We start from the raw sequence: 25,790 nt of genomic DNA on the forward strand, positions 1-25,790 counted from the left end.
ACACTGCCCTCTGGTGGACAAAATGTGTAACACTTTCAGTAGAGGGTCACAAGTGCTGTTTTGCTTTTTCTGCAGGCAGATTTCTTGCAGATTCATTTTGAAGGTCAGTTAGTATGCTTTTGTTCTTTCTGCCTAATCTAATCTGGAGGTTTATAAAAATTCCAGTGGTGTACAAATACACATTAAATCTTTTGTGTCTTAATCTCATTTTGATGTTATGAAATTAAAGATTTTGAAATTTTTATGGCAAAAACAAACTTCAGTTTTTGAAATAGAAATGTTAATCAGCTATACCTTCAGACAGACATTTTGGTAGGCTGTTGATAATAATATTGCCTGAATATAAGATGCATTAAAATAATGTATGAAAACCAGTCTGGAATGCTGTTTTTTCCCTTTGTATATAAATTTTGCAAAAACTTCCAATGAAGTCAATGTTACTGGATATGTAATAATTGAAAGACTAATGTGGAACGTCCTAAACTGTTCCTTAATGGATAGGCTTTTGGTTGCTGCACTTGTTTTGCTCTGTATTAAATTATGATATAGACTGATAACATGAGTAGGATATTTTTCTTAATTTTGGGGGGCTCAATCCTGAGTGAACATTTTTATACACTTATTATGTAACAGATACTCTACTAGAAAATTTGTGTATTAGTTTAAACCTCAGAAGACTCCTCTGATATTAGTGTGCCTCCCCTGTACTCCCAGTTTATTTCATAGATGAGATTCACTGAGGTTTAAATAATTTAACTTTAAGTTCCACGACAAGGAAGGATGGGACTGGTATGCCAACCTGAGTTCAAAGCCTGAGTCTTCCCACAATACCCTACACTTCTATGGAGAACAGAGTCAGGTGCCACCATATCCCTGAATGCCAGTCTGTATGAAGGTGGGCTGTAGGGGAGCCCAGCTGGCTCAATGGATTAAAACCTCTGCCTTTGGCTCAGGTCATGATTCCAGGGTCCTGGGATCGAGACCCACACTGGGCTCTCTGCTCAGCAGGGAGCCTGCTTCCTCCTCTCTCTCTGCCTGCCTCTGCCTACTTGCGATCTCTGTCAAATAGATAAAATCTTAAAAAAAAAAAAAAAAAGAAAGTGGGCTGTAATTCTGACTTTGTCATCAATGGGTGGTATGATACTGGATAAACTATTTAACTTTTTCGGTTCACTTTTTTTTTTTCTTTTTAATCTTGAAACCAAAATCTTCATGTCTCCCTGAGGTTTTAGGGAATAGGAGATGGTGGTTATGAGTCCATGCCCCATCCCAGTCAGCCAAAGGCATCCCCTCTTTTATCTGTCTCACCTGTTTGACTATTGTGTGAAATATAATTTGAAGGCATAATTTTTCCTCTTAAAATATTTTTATGTTGTTGGTCTGTATGATTTCTTTCTTAGGTCTCATAGAGCTCATTATTTTTTGATGCAGTGCAGTACCTCCTTGTATTTTCCTTTGGGAGGGAAAGAAGATAGGGCCTAAGGCATCACATTATTTAATGCATGTTCCTTTCTGTTGGCAGCATTAGGGTGCTGATGACAGGGCCATTAAATTAGGAAGAAAGCAAATTCTTACTGGGGCAGTCTTCTGTGTCTCAGGATACCTAAATGTCTAAATTCTTTATCCACTGTGATTGGAGCATCCAACCTGCCCCTTTTTCCTTGCAGTGTAACTTCAGCAATCCAACCTTTCTCATCCAGAGGGAAATTATAATGCCAGGAATGTGATAGAAGTAAAAAATACATAAAAACACTGTTCTGCTTGCTTTCAACACTATAGAATTAAGAGATTTCTTGGCAAGATACAGAATAGCAGTGAGTAAAACTAAGCATCTTTTCATCCATGGCTTAGTTTTGTTTTCCCCCAACACTTTTTTCCCCTTGTTATGTCTGTACTATTCATATGTTGGAGTATCTAGTCTGTATTCATTGACTTGATAAGATAGTGGTGCTAACAAGGCCAGGGTCAAATCTTAAGGAATAGATAAGTTTATTTCAGTGTGTCAGGAGACCTGCAAACAATTTTACAAAACGATTTCTGTTGTGAGGTTGTGAGGGCAGCCCTAGCAAATGAACAGGGATGGCTCAATGTAAAATCCAGCTAACTGTACTAGGAAAAGCAGTTTAGAGAGCTGTCCTTTTGATGACAGATTGTTACATATTTAAAATACGTTCTCTTCATTTGTCCTTGGAACAGCTGATGTGGTGAACTTTGAGTTAGTCTTGGTGAAAGTAAAGAGAATTTTTAAAAGAAGCATGAGACCCCGTTCTTTTTAAAGGAAAAATGACTAGAGATTCTTTGTGGTGGCAAGTTCCCTAAAATGTGCTGGGAACTGAGATTTGTATAGCTTTGGTTCTTATATCTAGGTAATTAAAAGTAAGAGAAGAAAATAGGGGCAGGAAATAAGTTTCTCTTGTTTAATACATTTAAATAATCTCTGCATATATTTATTGAGTGTTTGCTATGTACCCAATACTGCTAATCACTGTTTATAAAAAGCTGATGAACTTACAAGCAAGATGATATTCATGCTCAGAGTCATTAAATAGAAGATGATGTATTTAAGTGCCAGATAATTGGTTTAAATCTCATGAACAGATGACTAATTCCATGTTAAAGATCCTGCTAGAGACAGACATACACTCCTAAAAGGAGACAGACTGTCGAGATGAGGAGCAGTGTGGGAAATCAGGGATTGTGGTCATCATATTATATACAGGAGAGGAGAGAACAGAGTGGGGAATGAAGGAGTCATCAGAAGCTTCTTGGAGGGATGGAGATGTGTTCTGTGTCTTAGAGGACCGGTAGGATTTGAATATGTGGAAAGAATGGGGAGAACATTTTGTTGTGGAGAAGATGAGAGTGATGTTGTGGAGAACAGTAGAATACTGCCTCAAGTGGAAAGGTGAATGAAGGTATGATCATGGCCTTTAATATCAGTTTAGAAAGTTGTGATTTGAAGTCTGTGTCCTGAGAAGCTTTATTTAATCCCTTTGAGTTTGTCTGTTTCTTTGAGGGTCCCCTCTGTACCTTATAGCCTGTCTCGGCTTTTGAATCAATCATTCTGAAAGGCACGCATTTATTTACAGGTTTTTCTTTCACTAAATGAGACTTACACTATACCTTGTTACCTTGACTGGAATGTGACTATTTTTGAAATTCCATAGTCATCAATTTACCTATTATATTCAAGGTGAATTACTTCTACAGATAGTTTGATTTTAATTATTTTATGTTTGAATTTTAAAATTTACATTTTTGTGATATTTTGCGCTCATTCTCTTGTGCCGAGTGCTAAAGACATAAAAGTTAAATCCTATCTAGCAATATATTTAATGAATTTATCTTATAAAAGAAGACAAAGTGAAAGAAAATTATAATTCAGCCACTATGTGTCATGAATATTATTGTATGTCTTATTTATCTGCTGTTGTATTCATAGTGTGTTATTACACTGATCTTTAGGAACTCATTTTTATCCCTGAATTTGAGTTTTGAAGAGATATTTTACAATTAGTTGCTAATGGCAGTTTTTCTTGAGTTGTTGTTTTAGGACATAAAACTGCCACTTCTGATGTTTGAGGTTTAGCAGTAATATGTGTTGGCCTGAGGAAACCTGGGTGTGGTGGACGTGTCTCCAGGCCATCTGAGCTTTCCTAGCAAGCAGTGAAATGAGTTTGAAATCTGCAAGTCATTGCTGATATTCTCCTCTCCCCTCTCATCCATTTGCTTGTAACTATACATTTTTCCATTTCCATTGTTTATGATCTTTGACATCTTCTGATTTGGATATAATAGTTTGTTCTTTGACAATGTAAAAAAAAATATTGCCAGATCCTTTGGTGCATTGAAAATTCTTTGAATGACTTGAACTAAAAGGAAAGTTTCTTAGGTGAGTGAGTAAGAGCTGTGAATGTCTAACATGAAACCCTCTAAGGGAGGATTTCTTAACTTTAGGGGGTCTGTGAGCCCTCCAGACGTTTTATACAGAGTTTATATAAATGTCCATATGAATGTTTCTTATTGGGTGAGGGTCCGTAGCTTTCTCTAAGAGGTCCATGATAGCAAAAAATTAAGAACTGCTTCTCTGAGACTTGGGGAACAGAAAAACAAGTTTAAGGATTATATTTTCTAGTGCTACAAATATAACTATTATCCTAAATCAACAACACTAATAAGATATTTATTGGTAAAGTAACTTTTTTAAAGTAGATCAGTTACTGAATCAATATTGTCATTGTTTTTTGTAAGATGTACCTTGTACTGGAAAGGCCAAAAGGATCAATTTATACTTTCTTTTTTCCATTTAAAAAATTTATTTATTTACTGTATAGGGCTCACTTGCTGTAATTGTCATAAATAAGGGGACTGGTGAAAATTGTTTTGGGTCCATATATCCATGGATTGCCATGTAACTTAACATTGTCATCATCTTGGTAAAGAAGTAATGAATACCTTTTAACTTTTACAGTATGGTAGTTATCTAGGATATAGAAAATTTGAGATGAAAAGTAGGGAAAGCAGTGAAAATATAAGGACCCAATGAAAAGTACAGGCAGTATATGTTTTAAGAGTGAAAAGGAGGGGATGACCATGGAGTTGGGTTAAGCATGGAGGATCTCAGTGAATAGAATTTGAGTAGGGCCATGAGTAATGAGGAAGACATAGTTGGCAAAGAGGGAATAACTGTATACTGGTTTTATGGGAATATAGCCATGGATTAGTTTACCATCGTCTGTGGTTGTTTTTGCTACTAGGGCAGAGTCACCTATTTGTGTAGAGATGTTATGGCCCATGGAACTTAAAATATTTACTATTTAGTCCTTTACAGAAAAGGTTTGCTGACTCCTGGGTTAAAGAATTACAGCTTTAATTTAGTCACACTGGGAACTTGTTTAAGATTTGTTTTGTTTTGTTTGGGGGAAGGGGAGAACATATAATGGGACCGTGGTGACAACAGTGCTATCAGAAAAGTGCTTTAGGAAAATTAATACGGCAAAATTACTTGGAGTCTGTTAGAGGATATGAATTCCTGTTGAGGTGGGTAGGCTGTTCAGGACCAGTAGCTAATTCCTAAGGCAATCATACCTGCTCTAGAGAAGTGAGAGTAATAATAGAAAGGAAGGGATAGATGCATAAGACTTTAAGAACCTTGTTATAGTCTTGGAGACTAAAGATACGGGACATGTGAGGACTCTAAAGTGACAGGAGAGATTAATATTACATCAAAGTAGGAATTCTCTCTCAGAAGCTAGTTTTTCAGGGAAGGTAATCACTATGATTCTGACATGTTGAATGTGTAACATGAGACATCTGTCAGACAGTTAGAAATTGTTAGAAATTGTTGACTCTGATTTTAATCTTATAGCAACCTTGGGAGGTAAACATCTTGTTTACCTACATTATTGTTTGAATTGTGAATCCAAATTAATTACAAATTTTTATTTTAGTACAAAAGACTGGGAAAAAAGTTGACTTTTATTAAGTTTTTTTAAAGTAATAGGTGAAAGCTGAGGCTCAGAGACAAAATTATTTGCCAAATTATATAGTAAGTAAGAGCAAAGATTGATTCCTAATAGTAATAGTAATATCAGCTAGTTTGTACTAAATATTTTCTATGTGCTGCTGGGTGCCATTTTAAGCACTTTATGTGTATTAACTCATTTAGGATGCTTTTGCCACCGTACCAGTTTGTCTTTTGGATCACTATTTATTCCAAGCTCTTGCATTTTATTTATTTTTTTAAGATTTTATTTATTTATTTGGGAGAGAGAAAGGGGAGAGAGAAGGATTAGGGGTCAGGGCAGAGGGAGAAGGAGAAGCAGACCTGGGACTCGATCCTAGGATCCCGGGATCATGACCTGAGCTGAAGGCAGACACTAGCCATCTGAGCCACCCAGGCGCCCCAAGCTCTTACATTTTAGAAGGCAGAGAATGCTAAGTGAGAAGAGCAGTGAGCTGAGAACTAATCAATTCTTGATACTATCTATAATTCAAGGGTAGAAGAAGAAGTATAACAAGCCATGGAGAGAGAAGCAGGGCAGAAGAGGTAGAACCACAACCTCGATAGCATATTGCTACACAAGCCGATGGGGGAGACAGGTTCTAAAAGAAATTCTGTTCCCTTCCATCCTTTGGCTGAGCAGATGTGCGCTCTTGTTGAGGCTGGGTCTAGAGTTGTTCTGGTCCTGATTCCCTGCTATCTAGCTCATGGATACTCTTACTGATCCCTACAGAGAGGTGAAATTACATTTTACATTAATGTAGTTAATACGAGAATTTTTGAACAGAATCTCTTACCGAAAGAGGGAGAGGAAATAGAAACAGCAAATAAAGGAGCTTATAGGATAGAGAATTATGTAAGTATGGCTTACTGAGCCCTTACTGAGCCCTAGCTTGCTTGCCCCCTCAAATGCCATTTGGATACTTACCAACTTTTCTTTGTTAGGGGACTTTCACTTCCTCATAGTATTTGCTTTCAAGTTTTACTTTTGTGTATGGGTAAGGACCCCCTCAGGTCACTTCTTTAGCTCCAGACCATACTTTGCTTCAACTCTAATGCTGTCCTGGCACTCTTGGGTTCTGATTCCATCCTGGGCCCCATACATGAGGAAGGCAGTTTCCTGACTGTAAAAATTCTCCTTGCTTATTACATGCACCTGAGTTTTATGCCCTCTTGAACTGCCTTGCAGTTGGATATTTGTGCTTCCTGAGTGTCTCAGAGGCATGGGAATACAGCAGTGAACAAAATAAAAAAAACCCAGAGACTTCATGGAAGTTTTCTTTGGGTCTTTGGAGGCTTATATTTTGATTATGTCCAAATAATATATATTTGATTACATTCTGAATAATTAGCCAGTTGTCAGTGCAAGAATCTACTTAGAATAATAGTGGAAATAACCAGACTATTCAATAGTAACTAAGTTATATTACTGCTAAAAATGATATTTACATAGTTATATTACATAGTTACATAGTATATTAACAATACCATGATATAAGTATTATTGTAAATAAGTTAATATAAGCAGTCAACAAGAAAAAGAGGTCCAGATCCCCAAACTGTGCTAGATTAAAAGACGGGAATGAAGTATAATCCATGTGAGATAATGATTTTGTTTTGTTTCCTTCTGCTGTTCTCTATATTCATATTTGGACTGGCAACTAAACTGCCTTTTTTTTTTTCCCCATACTTTGGTCTGAGGGTTGTTTCTTGCTCTCCTAATTGTCTAAGCTTGTGTCAGCCAGGTTTCTTCAGCTTTATACTCTTGATCTGTAAAAAAGCAGTTAATATCCCATATTATCCTATATAGTCTCAAATTAGGGTAAGGATGTTTTCCTTAAAAACTTACCAGAATCCACCATGACCAGGTGGGATTCATCCCTGGGTTACAAGGATGGTTCAACATTCGCAAATCAATCAATGTGATAGAACAAATCAATAAAGAGAAGAGAGAAGAACCACATGGTCCTCTCAATTGATGTAGAAAAAGCATTTGACAAAATCCAGCATCCATTCCTGATTAAAATGCTTCAAAGTATAGGGATAGAGGGAACATTCCTGAACTTCATAAAATCTATCTATGAAAGACCCACAGCAAATATCATCCTCAATGGGAAAAAGCTTGCAGCCTTGCCGTTGAGATCAGGAACACGACAAGGATGCCCACTCTCACCACTCTTGTTCAGCATAGTATTAGAAGTCCTAGCAACAGCAGTCAGACAACAAAGAGAAATAAAAGGTATCCAAATTGGCAATGAAGAAGTCAAACTCTCTCTCTTCGCAGATGACATGATTCTTTATATGGAAAACCCAAAAGACTCCACCCCAAACTACTAGAACTCATACAGCAATTCAGTAATGTGGCAGGATACAAAGTCAATATACAGAAATCAGTGGCTTTCTTACACACTAACAATGAAAATACAGAAAGGGAAATTAGAGAATCGATTCCATTTACTATAGCACCAAGAACCAAAAGATACCTGGGAATAAACCTAACCAAAGAGGTAAAGGATCTGTACTCGAGGAACTACAGAACACTCATGAAAAAAATTGAAGAAGACAAAAAAGATGGAAGACCATTCCATGTTCATGGATCGGAAGAATAAACATTGTTAAAATGTCTATACTGCCTAGAGCAATCTATACTTTTAATGCCATTCCAATAAAAATTCCACCGGTATTTTTCAAAGAGCTGGAGCAAATAATCCTAAAATTTGTATGGAATCAGAAGAGACCCCGAATCGCTAAGGAAGTGTTGAAAAAGAAAAACAAAACTGGCGGCATCACGTTACCTGATTTGAAGCTTTACTACAAAGCTGTGATCACCAAGACAGCATGGTACTGGCATAAAAACAGACACATAGACCAGTGGAACAGAGTACAGAGCCCAGATATGGACCCTCAACTCTATGGTCAAATAATCTTCGACAAAACAGGAAAAAATATACAGTGGAAAAAAGACAGTCTCTTCAATAAATCGTGCTGGGAAAACTGGACAGCTATATGTAGAAGAATGAAACTCGACCATTGTCTTACACTGTACACAAAGATAAACTCGAAATGGGTAAAAGACCTCAATGTGAGACAGGAATCCATCAGAATCCTGGAGGAGAACATAGGCAGTAACCTCTTCGATATCAGCCACAGCAACTTCTTTCAAGATATGTCTCCAAAGGCAAAGGAAACAAAAGTGAAAATCAACTTTTGGGACTTCATCAAGATCAAAAGCTTCTGCACAGCAAAGGAAACAGTTAACAAAACAAAGAGGCAACCCAAGGAATGGGAGAAAATATTTGCAAATGACAGTATAGACAAAAGGTTGATATCCAGGATCTTTATAGAACTTTATAGATCTCCTCAAACTCAACACACACAAAACAGATAATCATATCAAAAAATGGGCAGAAGATATGAACAGACATTTCTCCAATGAAGACATACAAATGGCTATCAGAGGAGGTTGGGTGAACCTGGTGGTGGGTATTAGGGAGGGCACGTATTGTATGGAGCACTGGGTGTGGTGTAAAAACAATGAATACTGTTACACTGAAAAGAAATTAAAAAAAAAAAAAAAAAAGAACTTACCAGAAAGGGGCACCTGGGTGGCTCAATGGGTTAAAACCTCTGGCTTCAGCTCAGGTCGTGATCCCGGAGTCCTGGGATTGAGCCCCACATCAGGCTCTCTACTCAGCAGGGAGCCTGCTTCCTCCTCTCTGTCTCTGCCTATCTCTCTGCCTGCTTGTGATCTCTATCAAATAAATTAAAAAAAAAAAATCTTAAAAAAAAGAAAAACAAAAAACTTACCAGAAAAAAAGGAGTGGTCTTATACTCAAGTTGTTAACTGTTTCTGTATTAAAGATGTTTTGATTATTTTGAATAACAAAGAACTTTTTGGAGAAAACACATTAGCTTGAAACAAGTATAGATAATGCTAGTTGGGATGTTTACAGAAATCACTAAAACAGATTTTATATTACTTTTTTTTTTTAATGTTTTTATTTATTTTATTTGACAGAGAGAGAGATCACAAGTAGGCAGAGAGAGGGGGAAGTAGGCTCCCCGCCGAGCAGAGAGCCCGATGTAGGACTTGATCCCAGGACCCTGAGATCATGACCTGAGCTGAAGGCAGAGGCTTAACCCACTGAGCCACCTAGGCGCCCCAACTAAAACAGATTTTAAAAAGGAGAAGAAAACATACTTACACAGGTTTAGCAATTATTCCTGGGGAAATGATCCTAGAGTTGTGTAAAAAGTCACTGTAATCTAATTTTTTTTTTTTAAAGATTTTATTTATTTATTTGACAGATGGAGATCACAGGTAGGCAGAGAGGCAGGCAGAGAGAGAGAGAGAGAGGAGGAAGCAGGCTCCCTGCTGAGCAGAGAGCCCCATGTGGGGCTCGATCCCAGAACCCTGGGATCATGACCTGAGCCAAAGGCAGAGGCTTTAGCCCACTGAGCCACCCAGGCGCCCCTGTAATCTAGCTTTTTAAAGATGACTTCCAAAGGACATACAGTAAGTGGTTACGTTGTGTGGATCACTTAAAGTGAATGGATACTGTAGATTAGGATAGAATTTCCAGTTACAGCATCAGACAGATTTAAATATTGCTGTATCTCAATTTAAGGCAGAACTAAAGATGTAATACAACTCAAAATAAGAGTCCATGGTAGCAAAGATCCTAATGACAAATTGCATGCAAAAAGCTTGAATAAAATAATTCTCTGAATTATATTGTGAAATATTAGTTAATAAAAGCCAATTTATTTTTTAATTGCTTTATGTGGTATGTTGTTAAATATATACAAAATTAACATAAAGATAAAATACACACAACTTTAACCCACAAGTTTGCCTCCTCTTCTTTTCTTTTCTTTTTTTTTTTAAGATTTTATCTATTTATTTGACAGGGATCACAAGCAGGTAGAGAAGCAGGCAGAGAGAGAGGTGGAGGCAGGCTCCCTGCTGAGCAGAGAGCCCGATGCGGGGCTCGATCCCAGGACCCTGGGATCATGACCTGAGCTGAAGGCAGAGGCTTAATCCACTGAGCCACCCAGGCACCCCAAAATTTTTAAGAGTTTATTTGAGCAAAAATTGACTTAAATCAGACAGCATCCAATATAGGAGCTAGAAAGGAGTTCCAACTTTGAATAAAATGAAAAGACTTACTGGCAAAAGGGAATGGGAACAAGGAGGTTATAGTAGGCAACAGAATGGGCTAGTTATTACAAAGTTCCCTTCCTATAGGGGATGGCTGGGGTCTGTCAGGCATATTACCTAACTGGTACCAATTAGGTGATTCATTCCTGAATGGCTGGTTCAACATTACATTTCAGGGAGAGCCAAAGCTGTAATTAAGTTATGTCTCAGTTTGGTAATGTGGAGCTTAGCAATAAGAGACTCTATTTGGCACCTGTTGTTTTGTTTTTTTAATCTTTTATTTTTTATTATTTTGTGTTGTCTGGTTTTTAATGTAAGTTACATTTCACCTTAGAGTGATTTTTTTGTTTTGTTTTTTTGTTTTTTAACGTATTTTGGAGTATAAAGCTCTGGCATCATATCAATCTTGGTATTGCCCACCCCTCCTCTCTTCTTGGATTTATTTCATGCTACATCTTCCTAGATTCTATTTATCTCTATGTGACGCTTAAACTTTCAGATGTACCTTATAATAGAGACAAGAAACTAATATATAAAAACTAAATTTTTGTAACTCTGAAGTTGGCATTGAGTTTTTTGTTTTTTGTTTTTAAGATCTAAGAACCAGACTTAAAAAAATAAACTAGAAACTTCCTCCTTATTTATTGGAATTTGCTTGGTGAAGAAAGTTATTTCAAATAAGGAATTATTGTTATCAGTTCTTCCACATGGATTTAGGAATTAATAAAAGCTAACAATAAAATATCATGGTGATAAGAATTGGCATCATAGTCCTGATTTGTGAAAAAGGTTTAATTTTAAAATCTCATACTAAATTGGATGAGTTTGCTTGTCTGTCTGTTTGAAGATATGGAGAAATAACATATTATATCAAATAATAATTTATTACCTACAGCTTGTCATTTCTGAACTAAAGGGACAGTGCCAGTGACGTGAAAATGGAGAAATACATTACTGATTTGAAATTTTGTTCTTCAGGAGTGCGTAGTTGTTCATTTCTTTTAAAACTTTGTTAGAAGATTTGGACCTGGCATTTATGTTTGTATACATTTATGTATCAGGTGTGGTAAGACACACAGACATGGAAATAACTGTCATGAAGGAAGAAGTTTATACCCACAGATTTCTAGAAAAAAGAGGCATAGTAGGTGTGCAAAGGCACATGGGGAAGGAGGCAGAGAGAGTCAGGGAGAACACGGCCCGGCTTTTAATGAGGTTTTTGCAGGAAGCAATGGGCAAATAGGTTAGGTCCCTGAGTATGTTTAGGATTGGATAGTTGTTTTTCATTATTATTATTATTATTTTTGTTGTTATTAATTTCATGGGTTCTGATAGTTCCTAATTGTCCAGTACAAGCCCCTGATGTGATTCAGGACAGGAGAATATTGTTTTAAGAGTGTGAGAGATTTATGTAGGAAATGGGGTGTGGGTGTAGATTGGCTTATATATCAAAAGTACACTCCCATGGGAGTCCATTGCTATCTCCAGGAAATAGCTAGTGGGGTGCGGTGCGGGAGGGGTAATGTGCCTCCTCAAGATGGAAGCTCCAAATGCCAGAGCATCAATAAGAAGATATAGTTAATATAAAGTTTGTTAATGTTCAAAATAATTTGTAATTTAAATTTCATACTTTATTAAAAACATTGGTTGTAGTTAGTTGGCAAGTATATTTTTACTTATAAAATATTCCTTTAAATTTTAATAAAAAATAAATCTAGCTTTTTAAAATTCACTCTGTCAGTGATATTTCTAGAAAAACAATTATATTTTAAAGGAGAGGTATAAACAGAATATTAGTTTGGATTTTTTAATGGTTCTCTCCTCTGAATGTTTTGGTACTATATTTCCTTTCAGAATAATGGCAGTGTTATTAAATTACATTTCAGATACAAAACAAAATATTTTCAGGATGGCACTGCTGTTGGTCTAAATAAAGATGTAAACCGAGGCAAGCTGGAATTACCAGAAATTTAGGGACAGCGGAGCAATTGCAATTTGGGAAATGCATCCTGTAGCAAACAATACGTGGGTCCATTGAGGGTTTGGCTCAGGCTTCATCCAGGGCCAAGGAGTCCAGAGCGGGAGGGCCAGGTAGAGTTCAAGCAAGTAAGTTCATTGGCTTGTGGATGGAGAGAGAGTTGTGGCAGATGTTCACTGGTCAGGAGATAAGTCTTGGTCTTCTGTAAATCAGACGTTTATAGGAATCAGTCTCTTAGTTACTAAGTTCTGTTTTTTTGTGGGTGCCTGTGTGAATTTCTCCATTTCATATCCCCTGATTCCAATTTAGATTGAAAAATCCTTTCATGTAATCTAGTTATGGACTCACGCTGTTTTTGAACATAGTTTTTAGAATGGTGCCCATGAGATACTAGAGAATATGTAACAAATTTATTTTTGAGCTTTATTTTTTGAAATAGAAGGTTTTAGATTATCAGTCCAAGATAGTATTATAGTTAAAGCCTAATGTGAAATGCTAGATATTTGAAATTGGGACATTTGTGAGGGGGAGACATTTTTCTTCATGGTCCCTGGTAGTTGGAATTGTGTAGCCTTTGTAATAGCAGTAACTTTATCAAGCATCCTCATTCTTGCCTTTGAGTTATTTTGTTTTTCTCCTTTAGCGTTAGCCTAGTAGCATGTAGACTGAATATATGGATCCAGAGACTGGAAGAAAGTAAGCTGGAGGAGGGACATTTCACATGCCCTCCAACCCTTTGTTCTGTTTGTAATAAGGCAACATAGCTACTAAGTATTGGGAAGTAGTATGGTTTGCTGTTTCTTTCCCATGGGTTCATCCATTGACTTTGACTTGGCACTGAAGAGGTTGCAGGCTCAGGATGTAACTAAAAAGCCGTGATAAATAGCCCAGCCCTCCAGTTAGCCCTTGAAACTACCAGGAAACTTTGGCCTTTAACTGTGTTTCATAGGATCATAGAGAGTTGCATATAATAGAAAACTAGAATTAAGTTCTTGAAGTAAAGGTTTATTTCTCTCTAGTGTGAAAGAAGATGGGGGTGGGAGATCTATGGTGGGTTTCACCTCCCTAACTAATAGGATGCCTGCTGTTAGGGAAGGCTGCTTTGACTCTGGCCCCCTTCCATATTCCCCGCAGGGGAAGAAGTTGGGGAGGGCAAAATGGTAAATGCTCCTATTTTTCCCTATTTATTGTTGTTATTATTATTATTATTACCCTATTTTTTTATTAGGCATGCCTTTCCAAAAAGCTCCTTTTTGGAAAGGCATGCCTGATAACTTCCATCTTCCATCTCATAGGGAATTGGTGATTCATTGATTGGATAATGTTTATATGAAACCAGCAGAGGTTACCTTTGTTTTTCCAATCAACTCAGGAAAAATAGCAGCTCTTCTTGGAGAGGTTTTTGAAAAGTTGGCAGTTTTAGTAAAAAAAAATGTGATATTAATACTAAAAGTCATGATGATTATGAAAAACAATAATAATTAACCTTGAGCTTTTATTATACACTGGTTGTAACTCTGAGTGCTTTATATATTTATATGCATAGTTCATTGGTCCTCAGAATAACCTCATTGTTTTCCTCATTGTTTTGGAGGAGGAAGTTGAGCCTCTCGGAGGTTAAATAATTTGCTTAAATTGACATAGTTGGAAAATAATGGAACCAGATTACAAGTCTGGATCATGTGCTTTAACCACATTTTAATACAGATTTATAATTAAAAAATCTGCAGCTGAGAAGTAAGGGAGCTAAAGCTGGAAGGTTTTAAGGCATTGTCTCCAGGTGAATTGAGTAGTCCGCACTAAATTACTGGGCATTATTTCCACTGTTTCTGTGTGCTCTCTCTTGGTGTACTCTCTAACCTTTATCCTCTTATATTTGGGCCAGTCTTCTGGAGAGGTGGCTATTTTTGGCTTGCTGTGGTTCTAAATCTTGCAAATTATGTTCTTCCTTTAGAATTCTTTTACTTGGCAAGTTCTCAGGAGGCGATGCAGTTTAGTGGTCAGGAGGATGGACTTCGTAGCCTTAGTGCCTGTGTTTGAATTTGCCAGTTTTCGCCACTTGATTTCGGACAAATTACATACCTGTTTGTGTTTCAGTAGTCGTATTTGAGTAGCTATCCCAAGGGCTGCTGGTAGGAATAGAGGAGTTAATATAGTAAACCTGCCTACTGCAGTGCCTGGCACATAGTAAGCATTGTATACATATTTTCTATTCTGATTTTATTATTTAGCAGAAATGTACACTCCAAAGTAGACTTCACACATTTTCTAGAACTTGTTAGCCTCTCAGTAAATGTAAATGGAATGAATGAAAATAACCATCAATTGCTTTGTATTGTTGGCCTCTGCTTTTTATACTGATTGGAATATTAAGGTTATAGAAGATGAGTTCTTTTTAATGTTTGTATTAACCTCCATTACCAAGACTAAGGACCAGTGTTACATTATGTTATTCATCTTGTGCTGTTTTTCACCTCACTTTTCTCATCTGTTAATATAAAAAACTGTTAGTTTTTACATTTAGTATGTTTACGGAGATTGTGTTGAAAGGTACTGCATAGATCCAAGGTAGTGATGTAAAAGTTTATGCCATCATATTTAAAACTAGATGTGAATGTCTTTGAATTTTTTAGATCACATTTCCAAAGTAATATCAATTATCCATTAAATATTAATTTAATCACAGGAATGATAATGTAATCATCAGTAAAATGACTTGAGATGGCAGCGTCATTTAGCAGTTCAGTAAGGACTGGCAAAGCGGGATTTGTATCTTCCTATGGCAGTTTTTCAACATTGTATTTGCCTTTGCCTTTTCTGTTAAATAACATAAGAACTAAACCCTTTTAAAGGGACCCCATGCATTTCCTTTCACATATGTCATTCCCTCATCAGAGAAAATGCTGCATAATACTGAGATGACAGCCCCACCTCTGATGTCACTGAGGATGGTACAATCCTCTCGGAGCCTTTGCTGGGGTTTCTGCTGCCGCACTGGGGAAATGGTTACATTAAAGCTAACTCCCGTCATCTCAATTATCTCCTTGGAAGTAGTTTTCACAAATATAGAAAAGCCCTACGGTGGTTGTTTTCGGTAAGCTACCAAGGTAGAGAGAGACAGGCAGAAAGAGGGCGAGTGAGCGAGCGAGAGAACAGGCAGCTTAGCCTTTGTGAGAGAGGGACTGAGGCGGCAGCTCCTCTCAGCTGAGGTTTCCAGCGCTCAAAGTGCTTCCATTGACATCACCGTGTGCGGTGCAGGGCAAAAGGGGCTGCCAGGAAATTTGAAACTAATTTGCTTCCAGTTGACTAGAACAGCAGATTTTGAATTAGCTGGCTTTTTTTCTAGCTAACTTTTCTCAAGCATTAAGCAGATGAACTGGGCATTTTCTATGATCAATGGGTAACTGCTGGAGCTACAGTAATCTCTGTGAGTAACCTCTATTTGTAGGTCTATGCAGGCAAATATATTTTTATATTTCTATCTCTTGTAAAATGCTGCTGTGAAATGATCCATCTGTATTATTGACTGCTTTTGCTTACTAGTCTTGTCTTTTGACTGTCCCAGTAGGAGACTCCTGGGGCTAGACCAGGTTGTGCTGAATCCTGACATAGGGCAGAGCATACTGCATTATTTAGGGATGCCCGTGTCAATATTTTTTTAATTCCACAGTCATCAGATAAATGCCACCCACCCTCGGAATGCTTTTGCCCAATACCTTACCTGGCTTTAACCTGGAATGTTTTTTTTTTTTTTCTTTTTTTAGCATCTGACTTTGGGTTTTCCAAAATTTTTATTTTTAAATAGAAAGTGATATTCTTACCTGTGATTATATTTCCTTTCATTGTTTTTTTTTGTTGTTGTTTGTGTTCACCCAGCTTTCCTGAGAATACAGTTCTCTCAGCCTATTTCTCTACTCTGTTTGTGATGTATTATATAGAAAGAAGGAGGAAAATGGGCTACCCCTGTAGTTTTAGAAAGACATAATACTGTGGCGCTGGATGGGAATAGGGGAGGAGTTTCTCTTAAAGAGCTCAAACCCCTTTCCATCTGCATGCCTAAGGTATGGCTCTGACTGAGTAGCCTAGAAGAGAACCAAGGTTGGCCACAGCGTAGCACCAAAAATGTTCTGTGAACACTCTACTTAGGCTGAAATTGTATCCCCTGGAGATTTATAATCAGTATTTTAACTCCTCAGTTAATACACAGGGTTGTGTTTTTTTTTTTTTTTTTCTGTTGAAGTGTCACTTTTAGAGTAATACAAGGTTTATTTTTCTCTCACCAGGGTACTTGACTTTTTGTAAAATTTGCATTTCAGATATACTTGGAATTATTGCTCATGTTAGTTTGCATCTGAATCCTTAGCAAAACTATGGGTCTCTTTTTGAGCATGAAAATCACTGAATGCAAATATAAATCAGCTGAGGCTTGATTCCGTTCAGACTGGAGGCTGAACAAGGTTGTTTACCATTGCACCTAACATCTGCCTTGAAACACAGCAGTGTAGAAAAGTCCACAGCTGTACTCGATCTTCCCTGCTAGGAACTCCAGCTGCTGGGCATTTATGATTTAAAAAAAAGAAGACAACAACTTGAATTTTGAAACATCAGTTTCAGTTTCTTAAATATTGAAATATTTCAGAGAATATTTTATATAAGGATTTATATTAATACTACCACATTCATAATAACTTTAGCAGAAGAGAGCCTGCTGTAAACCAAATTGTGTAATTATTTAAAAGTTTAAACTTTTTTTGCTTTTCAGAATAAAATAACAAAAAGTAAGGGTCAATTGTTCAAATTGGGTTTTTCAGAGAATAGAATGGTGGTTATGAGGTGCTGGGGGGTGGAGGAAATGGGAAGATGTTGATCAAAGGGTATAAACTTCCATTTATAAGATAAGTGAGTTCTGGGAATCTAATATATAGCACAGTGACTGTAGTTAATAATAATTGTGTTATACACTTTGAAGCTGCTGAAGAGAGTAGATCTTGAATGTTTTCACTATAAAAAAGAGATGGTAATTATGTGACATGATGGAGATGTTAGCTTAAACTATGGTGGTAATCATTTTGCAGTCTATAAGTATCAAATTAGCACATACGCCTTAAACTTGCACAATGTTGTATGTCAGTTGTAGCTCAATAAAGCTGGAAAAAAATTAAAAAATAAAATTGGATTTTTAAAAGTGTGAATTCCTAGACAGGAAGAAGTCGTGGAGAATGGATAGAATGGATGGAATCAGAGGAGCAACTCTAATCAGAGTAAGGCTGAAAGGAGAAGCAGGAGGTGTGGATGTGAAAAGAAACAAAAGTTACGAGAAGTGGATGACAGTGGAGGACCTTATTGTTCGACAAAAAGAAACCACCTTTAAAAAACAATAATTTTAAAGCTTAAATTCCACTATTACAGCGTAGTATTTCTTCTCCGTGGCAAGAACAGTGTTCTGCACACTTGCAGAGACTTTGGTTTAAAATTAATGGGCTGTTCCTTATCACACTCATTTTCCCTTCTGTATGCTGAATGCAGTGCCACTCCTCAGCTTGCAGAGCTTCCTCCGAAATTGACTGGGATGGTAAGCTAGGATCATTTCCCCAGGGATCAGAACTGAATGGGAAAAAATGGGTTCTGAGTCATTAGTATGTGAAATATCACTTGTGGTAAGCACAGCTGTAACTATTAATCACTCGGGAAAAGGGTGTTCAATTAATGCAACAGTCTCTATTTGTATGCACATGCTAATAGCTTGCGTAATAGTTGGCAGGCCTTTTCCTGGTTTTTGCAGCATATAAATAAATACCTGAAATATGTGTGTTTTTAGACTTATTAGTGACCAGACAGTAGCCAGCATTCTCTGTGAATTTTATTAGGGTAAAGGGTGTGTACCAAAATACAGTGTGCTTAGATTACTCATTTAGTAAATTCTCATTACTCATACTCATTTTCTGTTATTTTTATCATACTAAATATATTTTCTATTGCTTAGGGAAAACAGACTAGATTATTTTTTAAAAGGCAACTTTTTCTGTTGCATTGCAAATCTGAACAACGTGTACATACATCACTATTACTGGAGGGGTTTGTTGATTATTAGACCTAAAAACATTGATCACTGTTATTCACAATTAAGGATTATAGTTACTTACAGGTGAAATGTATTTGAGTTTTTTTTTTTTTAAGCTCTGTGCTTTTTGTATTTGCTTTGTAAACTGGACCTTCGTCTTCCGATTTTTTTTTTTTTTATTATTATAAATTTCAAGCTAAAGGGTACAATGTGGTCACCCTCCTGTCTATGGGGCTGAATTCCTGTTTGACAAGTCAGGGGACTTTAAGCTTATTTCTGTAAAATTTCCACTGTTAAAATAGGAATTTATAGTTCTTTTATCACACTAACTCATGATATAAGTCTTAAGGTGTTTGCTAACTGATATTCATTAAGGAACAGAGAGTACCAGTGACATTAGTGCATTTTATTTTTATATTTAAATTTAATTAGTTAATTAATTTTGCATTTTGAAAAAAGATTTTATTTATTTGAGAGAGAGAGAAAATAATCAGGGGGATGGGCAGAGGGAGAGGAAGAAGCAGATTTCCTGCTGAGCAGGGAGCCCAGTGGGGGGCTCAACCCCAGGACACCCCCCCCACCCCCAGGATCATGGCCTGAGCCAAAGGCACATGCTTTACTGACTAAGCCACCTAGGTGCCCCAACATTATTGCATTTATGAACAAAGTACATGGAAAGGAGAGAAAATAGATTTTTAGTGGCTACGTTAGCTGCAATTTATAAAGAAATGAAAATCTGTTGATTTGTACTCATAAAAAATAGATTACAGACCCCCTAGTGCACTCTCGAAAGTACCTCATCAGAGTGAATTTGTCCATGCATTTTTATTTTACTAGTAATATATCCAATGACATATACATTAAAAGTCTTGGGAGGGACGCCTGGGTGGCTCAGTGGGTTAAGCCTCTGCCTTCGGCTCAGGTCATGAACTTGGGGTCCTGGGATCGAGTCCCGGGTCAGTCTCTCTGCTTGGAGAGAGCCTGTTTCCCCCTCTCTCTCTGCTTGTCTCTCTCCCTACTTGTGATTTCTCTCTGTGTGTGTCAAATAAATAAAATCTTAAAAAAAAAAAAAGTCTTGGGAAAATAACCCTGTTTTTAAAAATTGAAAAATCTTACCCTTCCCTCAGCTCTTTTCCTTTAAGCTCTAATGTTTTTTCTTTAAGGCTGTTTACAGATGTTTACAGTGCTCAAGTTTACATTTGCATTATTTTAGGATTTTATTTTATTTTATTTTATTTTTTTGCATAAATAAAGTTGTCATTGACCATTCACTGTGAGAGAAATTATTATGAGATGTAGAATAAAGAAGAGATTATATCGTAGTAGAAGCAATTCTCTTCCTCTCTTAAGGCTTCCCGGATAATTGAAGGGCAAACCTAGACCAGAGTGAGCAAACCCTTCTCTTGTAGGAATGAGAGACTTTATGCTTCTTTAGTTGTTGTCTATTTGATTAAACAGTTGGACCTTTCAGTTTGGAGGTAGGAACTCTTGGGATTATTTTTTAGAATAAAAAAGTGGCCATTTAAATATAGTCAGAACAACTAGATATTATAGTAGATAATATTGTAGTTTTATGGAGAAGTGCTTCTCATACTTTAATGTGTATACAAATAGCCTGGGTTTCTTTTTAGAAATACAGATTCTGATTAGGCTGGCACCAGAGTCTGCATTTTTTACAAACTTCTGGGTGGTATTCGTGCTACTGTCCCGAGGCCACACTCTTGAGTAGGAAGATTCTAGGACAGTACTTCCAAATAGAATTTTCTGTGATTACAGAAAAATGTTCTATATCTGTGTGGTGCAATATGGTAGCCCCTAACTACATATGGTATTGAGCAATGGATTTTCGATTTTATTTTATTCTAATTAATTTAAATTTAAGTAGCCATATGTGGCGGTACATAACATATTGGACAGCATAGCATTTAGAGTAAGATAATCAGTTGAGAAATTTATTCTTAATGGTAATAGCCCCTGTAGGGTCATGTTGAAATCTGGAACTGTGGACAAGATTGTCTCCTCTTAATTTTACCACTGCCTGAGCTTTGTCTGCAATAGACAAGTGCACACAAATGGAATTATTGGACTGCAGGCTCCCTGATGGCAAGAGCCACGTTGGCCTTGTTTGTTGCTTTGTTTCCCAGTGTTCAACACATACTTGGCTCACAGTAATAAATGTTGGCTGAGCAATTGGAAAAATTAACTAGCTGTAACATTTAGGAAGAACCCCCATGTTTCCAGTAGTCTATTCAAGCCTGTACTTGGGACTAGGGGACAGAAGGCTGATGGCAATGACATATAATATTTTGCTTGTGTTTTGGTAGGTTTCTTTTTGTTTCTGTTTTGAGGTTCTATTAAATGGTATCTTGATGATTATAGGACACTCTTCATTTATTCTTTGATCCAACAAATATATCCATTTTGCTAGGTGCTGGGTTCTGGGGATATAATGATAAAGCAAAGTTACAGACTTTTGCAGTTTATATTCTCATGGCAACAAAACAAAACAGTACAAAACAAAAACAAAAAACCTCTTTCTAAAAATGACTAGGTCCAATTTCTAGGGAATATGTATGTGTAGAATTCATAATTATGGTTCTTATGCATAGATATGACAGTCATATTCTCTTGGGAAACTGACATCCTGTTGCTCAGAATCCCTCATGATAAACCTTTTTACTTGCTTCACATTTCAGCTTCCCATGTCCTAGTCTGCAGTAGACTTGCCAAATAGTTCTTTCTTTTTTCCTTCAACCATTTTCTCTCAAGGAGTTTGCAACCCAGAATGGAAGAAAATCCATTTCATTTACTGGTCCTCAGACAGGATTATTCTTAGAAGACCACAGTCTTTCTGAAGCCCGTCTTATGGAGCAGGCTCATTTCCTCAGGATTTGAAGAACAACAGTTTTTTTAAATTGAGATGTAATTGACACATAACATTATATTGGTTTCAAGTGCATAATGATTTGATATCTGTGTATGTTGCAGAATATTTGCAACATAGAAAATCATAGATTTGCAGCATGGAAAATCTAGTTAACATCCATCACCATATATAGTTAAAATCTTTTTTCTTGTGATGAAGGCTTTTAAGATCTGCTCTCTTAGCAAGTTGGAAATAGTATGATACAATATCATTAATTATAGTCACTGTAGCACATTACATCTCCATGACTTATTTATTTTGTAACTGGAAATTTGTGCCTTTTGATCCCTTTCACCCATTTCACCTAACCACCACCTACCACCTCTGGTAACCATCAGTCTGTTCTCTGTGAACTTGGATGTTGTTGTTGCTGTTTTTAGATTTCCACATGTAAATGAGATCATACAGTATTTGTCTTTCTCTGTCTGACTTATTTCACTTAGTATAATGCCCTAGGGTCTATCCATGTTCTTGCAGATGGCAGGATTTCCTTCTTTTTTATGACTGGATAGTATTTCAGTGTATGTGTGTGTTTGTGCATGCATGCTTGATTTTCTTTATTCATTCATCCGTTGGTGTGTACTTGGGCTGTTTGCATATCTTGGCTATTATAAATAATGCAGCAGTGAACGTGGGGGTGCCTGTCTTTTCGAATTAGTGTGTTTTCATTTTCTTTGTTTAAATACAGAAGTGGAATTGCTGGATCATATGATAGTACTACATCTAATTTTTTGAGGTTCTGCCATACTGTTTTCCATAGTGGCTGCACCAATTTGCATTTCCACCAACAGTGCCAAGGGTTCCCTTTCTAACACATCTTCTCTAACATTTGCTATTCTTGTGTTTTTGATGCTGGCCATTTTAAGAGATATGAGGTGTTATCTCACTGTTGTTTTGATTTGCATTTCCCTGATGACTAATGATGTTAAACATCTTTTCAGGTACCTGTATGTGTATCTGTATATCTTTGGGAAAAAAAGATGTCTTTTCAGAACTTCTCCCCATTTTTAAGTTGGATTTTTTTCTGCTGTTGAGTCATGTGAGTTCCTTATATGTTTTGGATATTAACTCTTATCAGATATATGATTTTCAGGTATTTTTCTCCCAGTCAGTAGGGTACCTTTTCATTTTATTGATGGTTTCCTTTGCCAAACAAGAAGCTTTTTTAGTTTTTGTGAAGTTTTTTTTTTTCTTTTTAATTCCATTTTGTTTTATTTCAGTCCTGTTCCTGTTTCCCAGAAGTGGATGGCTATTTAATATACAACCCAAAGCACTCTTGAAATTGATTTGCTAGCATTCAAAAGTATCCCATTTCTTTTTCAATATATTAAAAAAATTACTAGGTTTAGTTCATCACAGGCAAAGCACCTTTACTAAACAACAGGAAACAATTTGTTAGGGAGCTGACCAAATACACAAAGTGGCAGATTCCTATTAGAAAAAGATGATTCCTAAAGGAATATAAATAGATATCCCCCCAATGTATATATATTTCACATGAGTGTGAAAAGCTCTTCTCTCCTCCCTCCCCTCCCTCCTACACACTTGACACTACATTTTGATTCCTTTAAGGGGAAGAATAAATGCAGAAAAGCTATGAACTTTTATTAATTCAGATTCTACTAGTGTGTGGTTTATATTTAGGTAAGTGCTAAAGTTCTTTTTTTATACTTCACATATCCCTTTGTCACAGATATGAAACCAAATTTGGGCAATACTAATTAAGTAAAACTTTCTGGAAGAGAAATAGCTATTTCAGTATTCACTTGGATTCTTACATTAGATAGAGACTGACAAAGGTGAAGGAAAAGCTTTAACAAGTGAGGTGTAAGAGCCCACAGCAGTTGGCATAGGCTTAACAGCAGCTTTGTGGAAGCATGTTGAAGTTAGAGGGGGCTGGGCAGAGGGCATGAGGTAATACTGGGTGTGGATACTGGCTGGAGTGGTAGATGCAGGAGCTCCTGCACCTTTGTTCTGTCCCTTCCACCCTTGCCCAGGCTCAAGCATGCTGTGCTATTGCCAGTAGCCTGGGCTGTTACTCCTGAGTCTGTTTATGTTTGTTCTTTGTCCTCTGTATATCCCTTCAAATGCTACTGGAATAAACTCTTCTAACATGCTAAACAGACTTTTCATGCTTTGGCAATATTCACTTTTGAATCCCCTATGTTTAGTATACTGCAGGTAATTAATAAAAGTTTATTGAATTTGAAGGAATTTTGGAAATGATAGGCATTTAAATGGGAAGTATCTATGGTCCTGTTTCAAAAGGGGACAGAAAAAAATCTTGAAGTAAAAGAAGAATTTGGTCTTAAAAAAAAAAAAATCACCCTTATCAGTAGTCCTGATTTTTAAAAACAAAGAATAAGTCAGAAATTCTAAATAAAAAGGTCAGGGTTAATATCTTATGAAGTTTTGTTTATTGTTAAATACAATTTAAGTGGTGACCTGAAATGCAAGCAGCAGAAATAACTGCTCTTGCATTCTGACAAAGAAATGCCTTATATGAAAGGAAGGATTTGATACTGTGCTGAGTCCTGTGATGAGCATGCCAACCAAGAGCCATGTGATGTTCAAGGCTGTTTTTGCTCAGAAACTACAACTGGAAGATTTTTTATTCTTTATTGTGTCTGGTAATATTACTGGTATTAGAAATAGAGATCTAACAACTCAGAGACCTCTTAGTTTTTCCCAGGAATTTACTCCTGAGAAACAAAAGACTAGGAATCTAGTCCCGACTTGTAATTCTTGCACAACACGTGGTTGGACATTGTCCCGTGTACCTTGGTCAGGTCATTTTGTCTCTCAGAACATTGATTTCTCTTGGTCTGCACTTGTTATTAGAAAAGTAAACCTAGAATAGGAGAATGGACTAGAATAGTAAAGCAAGCTATTTGTCGTGCAGGGTTTTGATTTTGTCCTTAATCCCTTTTGTCTCACTTTCTTGACCAGTTGCCAAGTTGTTATATCAAGATATCACAAGTTGTTGCCCACAACTGAGGCATTTTCCATCCTCCTTTATGTGGTACATTTTAATGAAAATTATTAAAAATAGGGTGGAGAGATTATTTAATTCCGTTGAGGCCTCTTTTCTTGATTTTTTTTAATGGTCACTCCTCTTTGGGCTGACGTTCCAGTGTTTATTTTAGTGGTGGTTTTATAGGTGGCAGTTTAAAGTGTTAGAGCGAAGTGGACTCCTGAATGATAAAGAGTAACTTTTCTTCCTTTTGTTGAATGGATTTCCCTGTAATCTGTTAAATATATGTATGGCTTCAACGGTCACTATGGGCAGTTTTGTTAAAGCACTTCAGACAGGTTAAAGATGTCCATTAACTGATGAATGGACAAAGAAACTCCATACAGTGAAATATTGTTTGGCAGTAAAAAGGAATGAAGTTCTGATACATGCCACAGTGTGGATAAACCTTGAAAACACTGTGTTCAGTGAAAAAAGCCAGACACCGAATGTCACATATTATATGATTCCATTTTTATGACATGTCTGGAATACACAAATCTATAGAGACAGAAAGAATGTAGATTGGTTGGTTACCTGGAACTGAGGAGCAACAACTGATGACTATGGGGTTTTTTGTTTGTTTGTTTGTTTTTTTGTTTGTTTTTTGGGAGTGGGTGGCAAAATGTTTTGGAATTAGAGAGTGGTAATGGTATAATTTAGTGAGCATATTACAAACCACTGAATCTTCAAAGAGGAAAAGATACCAATATGCCACCCTAGTAAGAGGGATCTTACTGTTTTTAACTATCTTTGTTTCAAAATCAGGATTTGAAGAAATGCTCCCTCTTCAGATTTCAGCAAGCCACATTCTCTTAGTCCTGTCTTATGAAGGTATTTTAAGTACAGCCATCACAGAGAAGTGCTTTTGGATTCGATCCTCACCTTACTCAAATTTAATTTTAAAAATATATTTCAAATTCTTTAGAAAATGGAATATTAGACAGTATACACTCTCAGATGTATTACTATTCATCATATTTTGCATACTGTGGGATACTATATGTTAACTCATGTTTCCAAGTTAACTTCATTTTGTGTATGCCTTGGAATCAAGTCTTTCATGTCATTTTAGTACATATATTCAGATATTTATCTAGTATTTCACTAAGTAGAAAGGTTGTAGTTCACAGGGGCTTTAAAAATAA

The 25,790-nt window shown here is 36.6% G+C and overlaps 1 protein-coding gene across 3 annotated transcripts in view; it reads left to right on the forward strand.

Annotated features, from left to right (window-relative positions):
• PSD3 (pleckstrin and Sec7 domain containing 3) overlaps positions 1 to 25,790 on the forward strand; it is a 601,036-nt gene that overhangs the window by 162,497 nt on the left and 412,749 nt on the right. Inside the window, exon 1 of one of the 3 annotated variants that reach the window (XM_032838062.1) lies at positions 15,617 to 16,069. The exons of 1 other annotated variant lie outside the window; for it this stretch is intronic. In XM_032838062.1, the coding sequence (XP_032693953.1) occupies positions 16,039 to 16,069 (31 nt within the window). In that variant the 5' untranslated portion in view covers positions 15,617 to 16,038. Of the gene's footprint in view, positions 1 to 15,616; positions 16,070 to 25,790 lie in introns of those variants that run through there. One more of the 3 variants, XM_032838063.1, reaches the window with a different exon arrangement.

Source organism: Lontra canadensis, unplaced genomic scaffold, assembly GCF_010015895.1.
Source record: "Lontra canadensis isolate GAN:19392208 unplaced genomic scaffold, GSC_riverotter_1.0 scaffold101, whole genome shotgun sequence".
NCBI classification, from domain to species: Eukaryota; Metazoa; Chordata; class Mammalia; order Carnivora; family Mustelidae; genus Lontra; species Lontra canadensis.